The 15,088-nt window shown below is 46.8% G+C and overlaps 1 protein-coding gene across 1 annotated transcript in view; it reads left to right on the top strand.

Moving 5' to 3' along the window:
• The window catches only part of LOC102973453 (FERM and PDZ domain-containing protein 2), a 62,512-nt gene extending 47,832 nt beyond the window's left edge, over positions 1-14,680 (top strand). The window contains exons 18-24 of the mRNA XM_007106635.2: positions 2,751-2,851; positions 4,859-4,948; positions 5,624-5,731; positions 5,824-5,940; positions 9,097-9,302; positions 13,318-13,422; positions 14,426-14,680. Of these exons, the coding sequence (XP_007106697.2) occupies positions 2,751-2,851; positions 4,859-4,948; positions 5,624-5,731; positions 5,824-5,940; positions 9,097-9,302; positions 13,318-13,422; positions 14,426-14,680 (982 nt within the window). The remainder of the gene's footprint in view (positions 1-2,750; positions 2,852-4,858; positions 4,949-5,623; positions 5,732-5,823; positions 5,941-9,096; positions 9,303-13,317; positions 13,423-14,425) is intronic.
• The last annotated feature ends 408 nt before the right edge of the window (positions 14,681-15,088 follow it).

The raw sequence follows: 15,088 nt of genomic DNA, 5'->3' as shown, positions 1-15,088 counted from the left end.
AATGGTTAAATGTTTAAGGCAGACACAGATACAGCTTTATCGCTCCCCCAGGAGTGAGGTGATTTCCAAGTAAGGGGACAGAGGAGGGCTGCATGGGGGAAGTGACAGCAGGTCTTGACCAACAGTGGGTTTGGGCACAGTGGGAAGGAGGGGGATAGGCAGGAATGCCATGAGCGGAGGCCCAGTTCCTCTTGCTACAAAACTTGGTTGAGTGCCTGCTGTGTGCCAGCCACGAGCTATGCACTGAGGACTCAGCAGTGAGCAGGATGGACACGGCCCCTGCCTCGTGGCGCTCACAGAGGTGACAAGCAGAGGGCCCGTGTGGCAGGAGCAGGTGGTGCTGTTGACCAGCGGGCCAGAGCCAGGACGGGAAAGATGGGATGGCATGCAGACACTGACACTCAAGAGATGGGACCCCCTTCCCAGTGTCAAGCCTGAGCAGCTGTGTGCTCAGCACTGCTTAGAACAGGCGGCATCAGGGTGGCAGCCCTGACATACAATCCCTGCCCCACCTACTTCATGGCACCTTTTCTGTGAGCCTTTCCTGACTGCCCTGGCCAGCACCACTGGCTCGCATTCAAGCAGCCGCCCCCAGGGCCCCTCCACCCCGACATCCACATGCATCTATCTGTCGTGTAAACAGGGAACTTCCAGAGAACAGTAACGCGCCTGCCTCCTCCTCAGCTCTGAGGCCAGCATGCGGAGACTTTCAGTAAATGACATTATTTTCTTTAGGTTTGCATTTTTATTTATTTATTATTTATTTATTTATTTATTTTGCGGTACTCGGGCCTCTCACTGTTGTGGCCTCTCCCGTTGCGGAGTACAGGCTCCGGACGCGCAGGCTCAGCGGCCATGGCTCACGGGCCCAGCCGCTCCGCGGCACGTGGGATCTTCCCGGACCGGGGCACGAACCCGTGTGCCCTGCATCGGCAGGCGGACTCTCAACCACTGCGCCACCAGGGAAGCCCTAGGTTTGCATTTTTAAAAGCTTATTTTAATTGTGGTAAAATATACATAACATAAAACTCACCATTTTAACCATTTTTAAGTGGACAGTGGAGTACTGTTAAGTATATTCACATTGTTGTGCAGCCAGAATTCTTCTCATCTTGCCAAACTGAACCTATGACCATTAAAAGACAAGTCCCCATCCCCCCTCCCTGAGACCCTGGTAACCATCATTCTACTTTCTGTTTCTATGAATTTGACTACTTTAAAGACCTCACTCTACTGTAGAAGTGGAATCACACAGTGTTAGTCTTTTTGTGATTTGCAGTACATGCTGCTTTTTATCCTTTTTAAAAAATAGACTTGCACATGTGACTTGGATCACATGGGCCGTGGCAGCCTGAGGCAGAAAATCCCTTCCTTTCTCCAAAGGCCCTCCCTTGTGGCCTTTCTTGTCCCCTCTAGGACTGCTGAGGTATCTCCTTCTTTGAAACCCAGGAGTGCTCTGCCAAAGCCTCTCCCTGGGCACTTAAGTCAGCTCTAGATGGCATGAAAGGCACCCATCCCGCAACTCGCAGTGGGCTGGGAGCTCCCAGAAGGCAGAGCCCATGTCTGATTCACCTTTACCCTCAGTCCCTTGCCAGCCCAGGGCCTGACATCTAGTAGGGTCTCAGTGAACTTGGGTTGAACTTGCTGAAATGCACAGTATGAACAGGAGCCAAGTTAGAGTGAGGCCTCCTCCCTAATCTCTGAAGAATGGCCCTGTGCTTGTCCCTCGCCCTGCATCTGCCTTCTCTCCCCCATTGCTCCTCTTCTTCCCTTTCTAGCTCTGGCCCCTTGAACAGCGCCAGGCTCTGTGCCCGGAGCACCTGGCATCACTGATCCCAGGTTGCAGTGAGAGGTGCGGTGGCAGCACCCATCCCTGCCTTGGGCCGGCTGCCTAAAGCAGTGGGGCAGGTGTGGGCTCCCTGAGGTTGGGGCCAACCTGGGTGATGAAGGGCTGATGGATCTGTTCAGATGGTTGACCTCCTGGCCTTCCTTCTTCAGATGAGGCCCAGTGCTGGCTTTTTCCAGGGCTCTAAGTTCTGTGGCTTTGCCTCTATTCTTTCTGCTTACTCTCTGCTTTGTTCATCCCTAAATGTAGCTTATCTTGAGCAGAGCTGACCCTGTGGGTAGGGCAGGGTCCCCACTTAATTCATTATTCTTCTAAGGCCTAGAACATCCTTTGTTTGCTAGAATGCTGGCTCGGCAAAGCCAACTGAATGCCGGCATGAAAGATTCTTGTTTTCCGCTCAGTATTACTAGGGGGTAGCCAACTCCAGTATCTGCAAGGATCAAGCAGGTAAGTTACTGTGTGAAGCCCTCAGGGGCCATCACAGTGGAGGTGCTGGAACATGTCTGGCCCAGCTAAATAAGCAAACAACAGAAAAATCAGGACCCACTAAAAGCATCAATGCTTTATACTTACTACCTCATTTTGGGACCATCAAAATTCTAGGAAATAGGAATATTCTTATTTTCTGGTTAAGGAAATGGAGGTTTGGAAGGGCGCCTTATTCAACTCAAAGGAGAGATAGTGGGAGGTTCATAGGGGGCCTGGGTAACTTTAGGGTCCCCTCTAAGATAGAAAGCCCCCAAAGCCATTCTTTCAAGTGTACTTCTGATAACCAGATCAGCCCTTGATGGGGTCTGTCTATGGATCTGTTGATTGATGAGCATGGGGCCACCACCCATACTCAGAATGACAGGAAGTTGCCTTCTAGGGGCATCTTACCTCATCTTGTTGACTTTCCCAGCAGGCCCTGCCCTGGCCACAAGCAGCTGGAGCACATCTGTTTGACCCAGAAGCCAACGACTTGTGACCCTCTCTCTGGACTGCCTGCTCAGAGCACGCACACAGGTACGGGCCAAGACATGGGCTTGGGGTAAAGGAAACCTTACACGTGACTCTTGCTTTCAATCTTTTGCCACTACTTCATTTTTTTTTTTTTTTGTGGTACACGGGCCTCTCACTGTTGTGGCCTCTCCCGTTGCGGAGCACAGGCTCCGGACTCACAGGCTCAGCGGCCATGGCTCACGGGTCCAGCCGCTCCGCGGCATGTGGGATCCTCCTGGACCGGGGCACAAACCCGTGTCCCCTGCATCAGCAGGCGGACTCTCAACCACTGCACCACCAGGGAAGCCCTGCCACTACTTCATTTTGCTTCCCCAATAATGTTCACAATCTTTTTGCTTTTCCATTAATCTCAAAACTACTTATGTAGAAGGTGAAAGATTTATTCGATCTGAAGAGAAACCAGAGTATTCTGTCATACAGAGTGAAGTAAGTCAGAAAGAGGAAAACAAATACCGTATGCTAACACATATATATGGAATCTAAAAAAAAGAAAGCTCTGAAGAACGTAGGGACAGGACAGGAATAAAGACGCAGACAGAGATAGCTAGTGGGAAGCAGCCACATAGCACAGGGAGATCAGCTCGGTGCTTTGTGACCACCTAGAGGGGTGGGATAGGGAGGGTGGGAGGGAGACGCAAGAGGGAGGAGATATGGGGATATATGTATATGTCTAGCTGATTCACTTTGTTATAAAGCAGAAACTAACACACCATTGTAAAGCAATTATACTCCAATAAAGATGTTAAAAAAAAAAAATACTTATGGTTGGGAAAAGCCCATGCTGTCCACCTTTGGCTTGGGCTGAGCACATAGACCCTAAATGTGTTAGCACTGGTGAAGATTCCCAGCGCTGTAGTCCAGGGTGAAGAATACCTGCTGTGGAGGGGCGTGGCTGGAAAAAAAGTATCATTCATTTTTTTTACAACTCTTCATATGGGCCCAGAATATCAACTCCCACTACTAACCAGAAAACATATACAGGGCAGGTGGCGTTCCCCTCTGTCATATATCCTCCAGGCAGGTCCCCAGTGGGACATAAAGACAAAGAGATTCCTGAGCTAGAGAAGATATTTATATTTGATGAGCATTAAGCCTGGGATTGGATCTGGAATACCACCAGGTGGCTCTTTACCATGAACTGTATGCAGGTCCCACCATCACCATGGTCCCTTGGGGGAGGGAGCGATGTGGAAAACGCTGGGGAGCGGATCACTCTTTGGGATTGCCCGTCAGGGCTCTGCCCTGGGTCCCCTCCAAGACCCAAGCTGGGGGAAACCTGCGCTGGGCTGCAGGGCCATATCACCCCCTACTGTTAGGGGCCCAAGAGGGGAAGGCTTTGCTGTCTCATCTCTGTGCTCCAACTTTAGTTTCAGTTTTCACTGCCAGCAAGGTCATCTCTGCTCATATTCTGTCTTGTCCCAAGACCAATGCAGAAAAAAAAAATATCTGTAGTAAGTCATGCAGAGCAAGCACCATGGCCCACCCTACCTTTGCCTCTGCTCTTGATGAGCCAACACTGACCCGGTGAGGCTAATCAGAAGTATGTGTTCACAAATGAACTTTTCTACAAAATAGAAACAGACTCACAGACGTAGAGAACAGACTTGTGGTTGCCAAGGGGGAGGGGCTTGGGGGAAGGATGGATTGGGAGTTTGGGATTAGCAGATGCAAATTATTATATATAGGATGGATAAACAGCAAGGTCCTATTGTATAGCACAGGGAACTATATTCAATATCCTGTGATAAACCATAATGGGAAAGGATATGAAAAAAATGTATATATATGTATAACTGAACCACTTTGCTGTATAGCAGAAATTAACACAACATTGTAGATCAACTGTACTTCAGTAAAATAAATTTTTAAAACTTATTAAAAGAAAAGTATGTTTTCAGCCATCCATGCCCAGCATTGTGCGTGTGTGTGAAATAGTGTTCACACCTTTTGTATTAGGTCTCTGATAATTTGGGGGAAAAGCACAATGTGGGGCTTTGTTTCCACTTCCAGGGCCACAAAATAAGAGAAGGAGCTTTGCAGCCGAACCAGACCGAGAAATTGTGCATGTGACACTGAGCCGGGATCCACGCCGTGGTTTTGGTAAGAGGGGTCCTGGCAGGGGGGACCCAGTCTTGCCCTCTGGGCAGAGGGGAGGTGTGTGCCATCTTCCCTTTAGACTTTTCTACTCCCTTTTCCTGCCTGTCCTCTCCCAATTTGCCTTTTTCAGTGATCATTTCTTTTTCTTCCCTTTAAATGTCCCTAACCAGCAATGGGATGTTGGGGTCAAAATTTCCTTTTAGGCCTGATCAGGTTTTGGGGTGCAGATCTTGAAAATCTAAGTACAAGATAGAAAAAGACTTTTCTGTCTAATACCACGTAATAACCTTTCTCTAGTATATTTAGATTCTTAGGGATGGGGAAGAGTAGTCAATCTTTTTCACCTCTTACTCTTTACCACATTCGAAGACCCTTAAGAAGAGAAGGGTTACTTGATTAAAAATCATCTTTTTTTTTCCGGTCTGATTATGTATTGGAACAAAATCCATGCACTTTGGTGGGCTGTGTTCCGAGCTGTAGTTGTGCTTATGAATGCGGGACAATCCATTTTTCTCCATCTGTCATGGCAGAGTAGAAGGAGCTGTTGGAGAATCAGAGGACCTAGGTACAAATATCAGCATTGCTACTTAGTAGCTGTGTGATCTCAGGCAAATAACCTAACCTCTCTGAGCTGCAAAATCATTAAGTATCATATTCTTTCATATAATTGGATTATAGGTTTTGTCATTAATGAGGGAGAAGATGTAGGCAAAGTTGATCCTGGCATCTTTATATCTTCTATTATACCTGGGGGACCAGCTGAAAAAGCTAAAAAGATCAAACCAGGTATGTCTATTTTGATTGCCAGAGATGCTGCTTTAAGGAACTGCTCTTTCTCATTTCCTTGATGGGATTATTGAGATGTCTTATTTTTCCAGGAGGGCAGATACTAGCCTTGAATCACATCAGTCTGGAGGGCTTCACATTCGACATGGCTGTTAGAATGATTCAGAATTCTCCTGACAACATAGAATTAATCATTTCTCAGTCAAAAGGTATGTCTTAACCCGCTTTCAGAAGCTGGAGAGCCTCCTTTATTTTCAGGAGTACATTTTTACCACAGAGTACTGGGGCTTTAAGTCCGTGTAGGTCTTTTGTATTACTTCTCTCGTGGTAGTGGCTTTGGCACAAATCAATAAACTCTGCAATTTCAGGGACAGAATAGGCTCTACCATTGCTTGTCCTACTGAATGGGAGAAGCCTACTCTAGTTCTTTATTATATGCAGCTATTGTGTGTTTTTCTGCCACTCTTCTTGCATGAGAGGGAGGATATTCTTTCTATCACCCAAGTCCTTATTAAAAGTGGCTACTGCGGTAATTCTACATATTTGGGGCTTAGTCGTGGAATCCAGTGGGAAGGAGACAGGGGACTGTTCTTGAAGCTGAAGAACATAACAAGCATTCTGTTCTAATTTGGTTAAGACTCGGCATGTTAGAGATCAACCAAAAGAGTAAAGGTTTTTTTTTTTTTTTTTTAAAGATGATTTTATTCATCCTTTAGATAACTATCCAACAATTGCTTATACTGAAGAATAATATGACTATATTTATTTGGGTCAGGTTTGGGGTGGTAATGGGGGGATGTTAACATCCCTTTCCCTCCCAGTTACCTGGGCTCACCACAGCTTTTTGGTTGGATGATCCTGCCATTTTCCGGCAGACTGCCTACAAAGCCAGGCCGACACTCTAGGAGCTTTGTACAATTTCCTCTCATGTACAGAAATGCTTCATGTCACACCAGCCAGCATTTTCTGGGTCTTAGATGCAGTCACCCCGTTGGCCTTGCCCTCTGAAAACCACATGCCCTCTCTCACTCTTGCACATGTACACACCATCACCAGATGGTTTTCCAGGTGCTGCATCTGCCCTTCGTCCAGAAACTGTGGGGGGATGGGGGGTGGCAAAGCTGGGGCCTTAGCCATGCGCCTTTCATCCTGTGCTTGGACCTGACCCAGGGGCCGGCCCAGCCCTTCCACAGCACCTGCCCCAGCTCACTGCTCTATTGGATTTCCTACACTGTCACTGTTCTTCCCACAGTGTTTTAGCTGTCCTTGTATTTCCCTCCATACTTTGCACAGGAGAGGACAGAGGGGAGCGATCAAACCATCCTATTTTTAAAATCAGGAAACATAATGCAGCTGAGCTGGGATCCATTCAGTGTCAAGGATGGCCTGCTGGGGTGGGGATGTCCAAAACTGGCACCCAAAGTCTGTGAGGCTCCAACCTCACTTTAGAGTTTCAGATGATGGAGTACCCACAGTGCCTGTGAATTATGTGTCCTCTCACCCTGGAGTCCCTGTCACCTGTTGGTAACTCTGCCTGGTCACAGTTGGGGTTCCTCAAAACAGCTGCCACCTTTGTTGGAGGAAGATGCTTCCACAGTGACTCTGGCTGGTCACTGTGGGCAGAGGCTTGACTGCCGTGAGTTTCTATCTGGTTGGGCTTCTGTTGGGGCATGTGCTCTAGACTGGACATCAAAGACAAGACAGAGAGCCTTCCCATCAGGAGCAGACATCACCCTCCACTACAGATTGAGTTTTAATTACCCGCAGAAGTTCTAGCTTGTATTTCCGTTAGGCAGGACATACGTTGCACAGCTTGACATTTTAATCCAGTCATAAGTCTTGTCCTTGTCTCTTGTGGAGGGTGTGGAAGAAAATAAACAGATGCTTACAACATTGCTAGAAGGACAATGACAGTAGAATAGCTAGTGAGAAGCAGCCGCATAGCACAAGGAGATCAGCTCAGTGCTTTGTGACCACCTAGAGGGGTGGGATAGGGAGGGTGGGAGGGAGACGCGAGAGGGGGGAGATATGGGGATATATGTGTACGTATAGCTGATTCACTTTGTTATACAGCAGAAACTAACACACCACTGTAAAGCAATTATACTCCAATAAAGATGTTTAAAAAAAAAAGAAAGAAATTGCCAGGAATAAGGCATTACTGAACGGTGGCCCACCACTCTCTACTGAATACCTTTAGGCTTGAACAACTTCTAATCTGATTCATTAAATTAAGTTTATCCACTGTGTGAGTTGGGCATTTTCCTGAGTACTAATGAGTCTGTATCAAAAGTTGTAAACTTACTTGTGTGTCTATATATCCAGATGTAAAGAAAATCTAACTGTGTTCCTTCCTCCCATATATGTTTGTTGAATAGCTGATATTAACATATGCATGGTAAATAGCTGATATTAACATATGCATGGTAAATACATGTATTGAGGCTCTTAGTACTATGTATTAAGCTGTAATCTCTTTCTCTCTCTCTCTACATGTATAAACATCTCTCCATATTTAATTTCTAAGCCTCACCAACCCTACCAGGTAGTTGAGATTATCTCTATTTTAGATATGAGGAAATTGAGGGCCAAAAATGTGAATTACCTTGCCCAAGGTTTTACCTAGTGATTCCTGACCTCATGTTCTTTCCTCTGCTCTGTGCCAGCTCAAGGGTCAGACACAGGGTAAATGGGAATCAGTGGCCCAGTCTTCACCCAAAGGGAGTCCACCATCTGGTTAGTACCAAGTTCCCCCCAAAGAACCAGACACGGTGAACTTTGGATCACAGGGTGATTACAGGTGTGCTCAGCAGGGACTCTGGAAGAGGCTGGCTTTAAGAGCAACATGCTGGTTGTGGGGTTTGGGGCAAGATTTAATCCTTTTGACTCTGCTTTCTTGTGTTTGAACTGGGATCACACCTTCCTGGTGGGTATGTTGAAAACATGGAAAGAGACATATATGTATATGTGTATATAAATATATATATACACACACACAGACACACACACACACACACACATATATATGTATATGTGTGTGTGTGTGTGTGTGTGTGTCTGTGTGTGTGGTGCCCATAATGTGGCAAGAGCTTAAAAAGGGGGAACTGCCATTGTAACCATCCGTTGCTCCTGTGTTTTCATAATTGGGTCACACAAGCTCTATTTAAGTTTCAAGAACACATCCAGAATCTTCCCTTCCTCTATTCTAAATGCATCATCTCTCATGAGGTGCTAAACTCACATAGCTCCCAGCAGCTATAAAAGGTCTTTCTGTCATTGGAGGAAAATGCTATGCCCCACATAGAAATGCCACTGAGACGCCAGCCTTTCCAAGCTGTTGATTTCTTCTTGGCTTGTTTTTATAGGTGTTTGTGGAAATACCTCAAGCGAGGAGAAGAATAGCACGGCCAACTCTGGGGTCTTCTCTACAGACAGCCTGAGCAACGGGCACCTGGGAAGTTTTTCATCACACACACAAGACCAGGAAAGAAATATTGAAGAACTGGAAATGGCTCGGACTCAGAGCTTAATGCCCAGGCTGAGACCTCAGCTGTCTGCTCCGCCATTAAAGGTAATCATTCCCTTGCTTCATTCTCTAGAATCCAGAGGAAAGAGAACAGGCTTGGAGCCCAACAGACTTGGCTCCAAAGTCCCTCTTTGTTCTCTATTTGCCATGTCAGGAAATAAATACTTACAGTGCATGGTTGCTGAGAAGAATATAAAGGGGAAAAGGCAAAGCTTCTAGTGCAGTGCCAGGGCTCAGTGTTTGAGGTTTCAGTGTCCTCGGTCACTAGTTTTAACCGTGACTGGTAATAACTGGCTTCCGCCAAGGGCAATGCATGGACAATCAGACATCTTGTATTCTTGGTCTCTAGTTAGTCCTCAAGCTGCAACTCATTGCCTTTGCTCTTGACAACACACCAAGGAGGAAGAAGACAAAGGCCAGCTTTGGCATGCAGAGAACTGTCTGCTTTAGTCCCAGGGCCGCCAGACTCCAGCTGTGTTTCCTTAGACACTGGATGGAAAGGTCTCCTTTTGCCCCTCCAGACCTCTCTCTATTTTTCTCTGGGCCCCATGGAGCTGACATTCACAGACTGTGTCAGCCCTCTGTCTTCTGGTTGGCTCTGCCCAGAAGCCCTGTGTCTAGGAAAAGAGAGTTGTTTTCCTTTATCTCACACTACTACCCCACTCACAACACTCTGACACCGGTTGGGTGTGTTTTCCACATCAAGCAATTCCGACACTAACAGACTGGAATTAGCACCAGATCCCACAGGTGAAGGACCCATCCTTCAAGACAGCCTCCATTCCAGATGACAATGAAGTTGTCGGTCCCCAGGTTACCCACACTTCTGTCTGACTTGGCTGCAAATTGGAGGTCCCCATGACCCCCTCCTTGGGTTTGTTAATTTCCTAGAGCAGCTCACAGAATACAGGAAAACAGTTTGCTTGCTATCACTGATTTACTATAAAGGACGTTTTAAAGGTACAAGGGAACAGACAGATGAAGAGATGCATAGGGTGAGGTCTAGAAGGGTCCTGAGAGCAGGATCATCTGCCCCTGTGGAGTTAGTGTGTGCCGCACTCTCTGCATACATGTGTTTATGAACCTGGAAACTACGAATCCCATACTTTTGAAATTTTTATGGAGGCTTCAGCACGCAGGCATGGTGGATCATGAGCTCAATCTCTAGCCCCTCTTGCCTCCCCAGAGGATGGGGGGTTGAGTGGAGTGGAAAGTTTCAAGCTTCTAATCATGGCTTGGTTTTCTGGTGACCGGCCCCCATCCTGAAGCTATGCAGGAACCAGAGTTCCCTCTTTAGAACAAAAGACATTCTTATAACCCAGAAAATTTCAAGGGATTTGAGAGCTCTGTGTCAGGAACTGAGGTCAAAGACTAAATATTAGAACAAAAGATACTCCTAGTCTCCTATCACTTAGGAAATTTTTTTTTAAATTTAGACATCCCTGTATTTTATTTTTTTATTACTCATTGTGATATAATTGACATACATGTGTGTGTCTATATATATGTACATATGTATAGACACACACACATATATAGCAAAATGATTACCACAACAAGGTTAGTTAGCAGGTCCATCCCCTCACAGAGTTAATATTGTGTGTGTGTGTGTGTGTGTGTGTGTGTGTGTGTGTGTCGAGAGTGTTTTGGATATACTCTCTTAGCAACTTGCAAATATACAATACAGTATTTCTAACTATAGTAACCATGCAGTACGTTACATACACAGAAATTATTTACCTTATAACTGGAAATTTGTACCCTCTGACACCTTCACCCATACTCCCCACTGCCCACCCCTCACCCTCACCCTGGCAACTACCAATCCACTGCTCTGCTTCTGAGTTCGTTTTTTTAGATTCCACATATATCACTTAGGAAATTACAAGGGTTGAAGCAGCTCTGTGCCAGGAATGGGGGGCAGAGACCACTATATAGGTTTTCTCTTATTTCACAGTCCAGTGGGAGCCTGCAGCTGGGAGATGAGTGAGTACTGGCTCGTCACTCTCTGCCTGTGCTCAGGTTGGCTGTGACCCTCTGCTGAAGAACACAGCTCCTGTTAGGTGCTCTTTGCCCTAGAGCTCTTTACCACTTGCTCAGTTCCATCAAACCATCCCTCCTCTCACTCCTCAGGCTCAGGGAAGGTAAGAGCACCCGCTGTTTCTAGCCCCGGGGCGCTTAGCTCTCCTCATTGGTTTCTTTAACTGCTTGCCCACACCTTTGAAAGCGGGCCTTGTGTCAGCTCTCCTCCATCACCCAGGATGGGGATGTACACCTTGTCCTTCTTTCTGGGACTCTGGTTGAAAGGGGCAAGTTACCCCACCTCTCTCAACCTCATTTTTCTCTCTTATGAGAGAAGCAGTGATGTCTGGGCACAGAGCTGTGGAGACAAAAGTACCAAGGACCTGGCTGGCAGTAGGGCTCCATGTAGGCTAGATCCTTCCTCACTGGCCGTGGTGCTCACCCGGATGGTGCATCCCATGAAGAGCTGGACGGGAAGTCGGCAAAAGAATAATACTAACAGTGGACACTACTGAGTGATTAACCATGTGTCAGGCAAGGTCCTGAGCACTTGGATGTGTTGCATCACGCAAGCTTCATTACAAGCCTGTGAGATCATTACTATCATCAGCACTATTTATCAGTTGGGTCCCCGAGGCACAGAGAGACAGGAACGTGCCCGTGGTCTCTCAGGGAGTATGTGGCAGAGCTGGGATGCGAATCATAGGAGTGGGATTCCAGAACAGAAAACTTCCCCCCAGGCTGCACTTCAGAAAGCCCCCTCTCACAGGAAGCAGGGCCGAGAGGGCTTCCAGTTGGGGCCTCTGGGGCTGCACCTGTGAGCTGGTTTGTGCTGGGCAGTGGAGGGGAGCAATGGTGCACCAAGGCCATAGCTGACCACGGCACAGACTGCAGAACTTGTGCCATCCAGGCTCTCTGGGTCATGTGGCCAGCTTTGCGGGTAGGTAAACTTTTGTGGCATAGTCGAGTCACACCCTCTATCTTTGGACCTCGACCTCAGTGGTTGCTTTACTCTTTAAATTTTAAAATTGAGATAAAACCCCTTGCCAGACCACGGGATATGGAACGTCTCTGAAACAACTGGGGTTTCATCTGTTTCTATACCAAATCTCTTTGGAACCTCTTCTGTTGAATCGTTTTTTTTTTTTTTTTTTTTTAGCTTACTTCAGCCTGTTTATTTTCCTGTATATTAATTGTATTTTCTGATGTGGTGGACCGGGCAGCCACTAAGCAGCTTAGCCAGGGGGACAGGTAGGACAAAAGTCTGGGAGAATCTGTGGCCCCATCTTCTTGGCACAGTTCATCGAAAGACCCTTCCCCATGAGAAGTAGTTCAATATGGGCAGGTCTGTCTTATCACTGCCATCTCCCCAACTATCTCAGTACCTGACACATAGCAGGTGCTCAATTAATCTTAGCATGACTGGACGGATGAGTCAACATGACATGCATGTCACAGCACCAAGCAAAATGCCTAGCATGAGGTAGAAAATACTCTCTTCTGTCCTTCCCTCAAGCATTCAACCACTGTAAAGTAGAGACCCAGTACAGCTATTCTTGCTAGAGATGATTGAAGGGCCTCCTGAGGTTTTCTTCTGCTCCAGAAGCTGCTGTGTATCTGGTATCCAGCATGCCTTCACTTGATTGGTGTCATGTGTGAAGCTACCAGGAAGTGTCTAGATGACTTCAGTTCTCATAACGATATTTGCATCATGAATAGAAACAGCAGGGAATCTATTGAGACCCTGTTATGTGCTGGGCATAATTCATACTCACTGTTAGAAGGTGATCTCTCATTGCAGTTCCGTGGGTTGGGAAACAAGTCTGGAGAGACCAAGAGACAGGTGCAAGGTCATACAGGGAGGAACTGATTAAGCTGAGAGTGAATCCCCTGTTGGCCCAGCCCTGAAACTTATGATGGTTTTTGATGTGCAATGCTGCTGGCTCGTGAGAGCAGGTGAGAGCTAAGAGGTGCCATCTGCTTAGGCAGGGCCAGCGCCTTCACTTCTTCTTTCTTTTTGTTTGTTCATTCGTGGCAGGGTACTGGTTCTTCATGTCCTCTATCACCTTCAGAAAACAATGCCAGTGAAATCTACTTTGTGGAGCTGGTTAAAGAAGATGGGACACTTGGATTCAGCGTGACTGTAAGAATTCTTAGGAGAGCTTAGAAAGTAAACAGTTGAAAGATGTTCATCTAGAGTCTTGGTGGGCATTGCACTCATATGCCAACCTCTGATAACCCAGTGCTCACTGGGTACAAGCAACACATCAGAAGTGATGAACCAAGAAAGTCAGTGGGGGCCTCAGTGAGGGATGGGAGTTCAAAGTGAAACTGGGAGACCAATGGCAAACTTGGGAAGAGCAGACACTCCAAGCAGTGTGGGTGGAATTATGGTTATGCTGGACAATAAGGAGAGGGTAGCATTACGGAGCTTCAGGGAAACAAGCCAAAGGTGAATGGGGTGGTCCCTGGTCGTCAGATTGGTAAGACCTCCATTCAGGACAGACACTTTGCATTTGGTTTCTGAGCTCCATCTGGCAGACCCGGGAGGAGGGAGGATAAAAATTGTACAAGAATGATATTATATAATTCCACTGATGTAAAAATTTTTATATATGTGTGTATACATACATGGAGAAATTAGAAGAAAAAGATAAAGTTAGATCTTTAGTGACCTGTAAGGATGTTCATAATCTATTGTTAAGTTAAAAAAAAAGTTGCAAAATATTGTGTGGTTGAATTCTGCTTCTGTGTCCACAAACCAACACAAAAGGATACAGAATATGCCAGGCACCAGCCTTTGGGCCCATCGCTGTATCCACTTTTTCTGGTCACTGCTTATGGAGAGACGATGTGGTACATTGATATGACTCATTTCTGAGCACCTGCCATTGGCCAGTGCTGGGCTGGATATGACACAGCTCCCTCACACGGCTCATATCGTTATACTTCTTATGAACATCTAACTTTCTGCTCAGTGGATAATAAAGCCTAAACAAACAAGTGAATTTATAAGATGGTGTCACATGGAGATGAGGTGATGGGATAGAGCAGAAGGCAGATGGGGGCTCTCTGAGTCAGGGAGGTGGGGGAGGCCCCTTCAGGAGGGGGCAGATGGGTGGTGAGTTTTTCATTGTGTTTTCCAGGGTGGCATTAACACAAGTGTGCTCTGTGGAGGTATCTATGTGAAATCCATCATTCCTGGAGGGCCAGCAGCCAAGGAAGGGCGGATCCTGCAGGGTGAGGATGGAGTCATGCTGGGCTCTCTGTTCTGTGGTGTGATGAGCCCCGACCCGGGGGGTGCAGCCTTCAAGCCTTGCCCCACTCTCCCTCTGATGCCTTGTGTAAATGATTGCCTCTCCAGGTCATGGTTTCCTTACCTGGAAAAGGAGATGATTTAACCTGACCCACCTACCTGATACGTTAACATGGGGCCCAAATGCTTGGGAAACATAAGGTGATTTAAAAATATGAAATTTTAAATAAACTTGTTGCTGTTTGGCTTTCATGGGAGAAGCCGTGCTCCCCATGGAGGACAGAGCAGGTACTGGTGACCTCCATTTAAGTATCCGGGGAGGACACCAGCAAGCCTCCTCTCTGCCCTTCCTCACGTCCACTGCTCTGAAGGAAGGGGGGTGGATTTTTACTGTTCTCCAAAATGGCTAGAATTGAGCTAAAAAGGGCACCTACGATCTTACCTATCTCCATTTTCCCTAGAATTCCAGGGTCCCTGGCATCAACCAGGTCTCCCTGACGTTTTTTGAAATAAAAAACATCCTGGAGATATAAATATCACCCCTAAGAGACTT

Source organism: Physeter macrocephalus, chromosome 20 (genome assembly GCF_002837175.3).
Source record: "Physeter macrocephalus isolate SW-GA chromosome 20, ASM283717v5, whole genome shotgun sequence".
Classification (NCBI taxonomy): domain Eukaryota; kingdom Metazoa; phylum Chordata; class Mammalia; order Artiodactyla; family Physeteridae; genus Physeter; species Physeter macrocephalus.
This window is presented reverse-complemented; position numbering and strand designations above follow the sequence as displayed.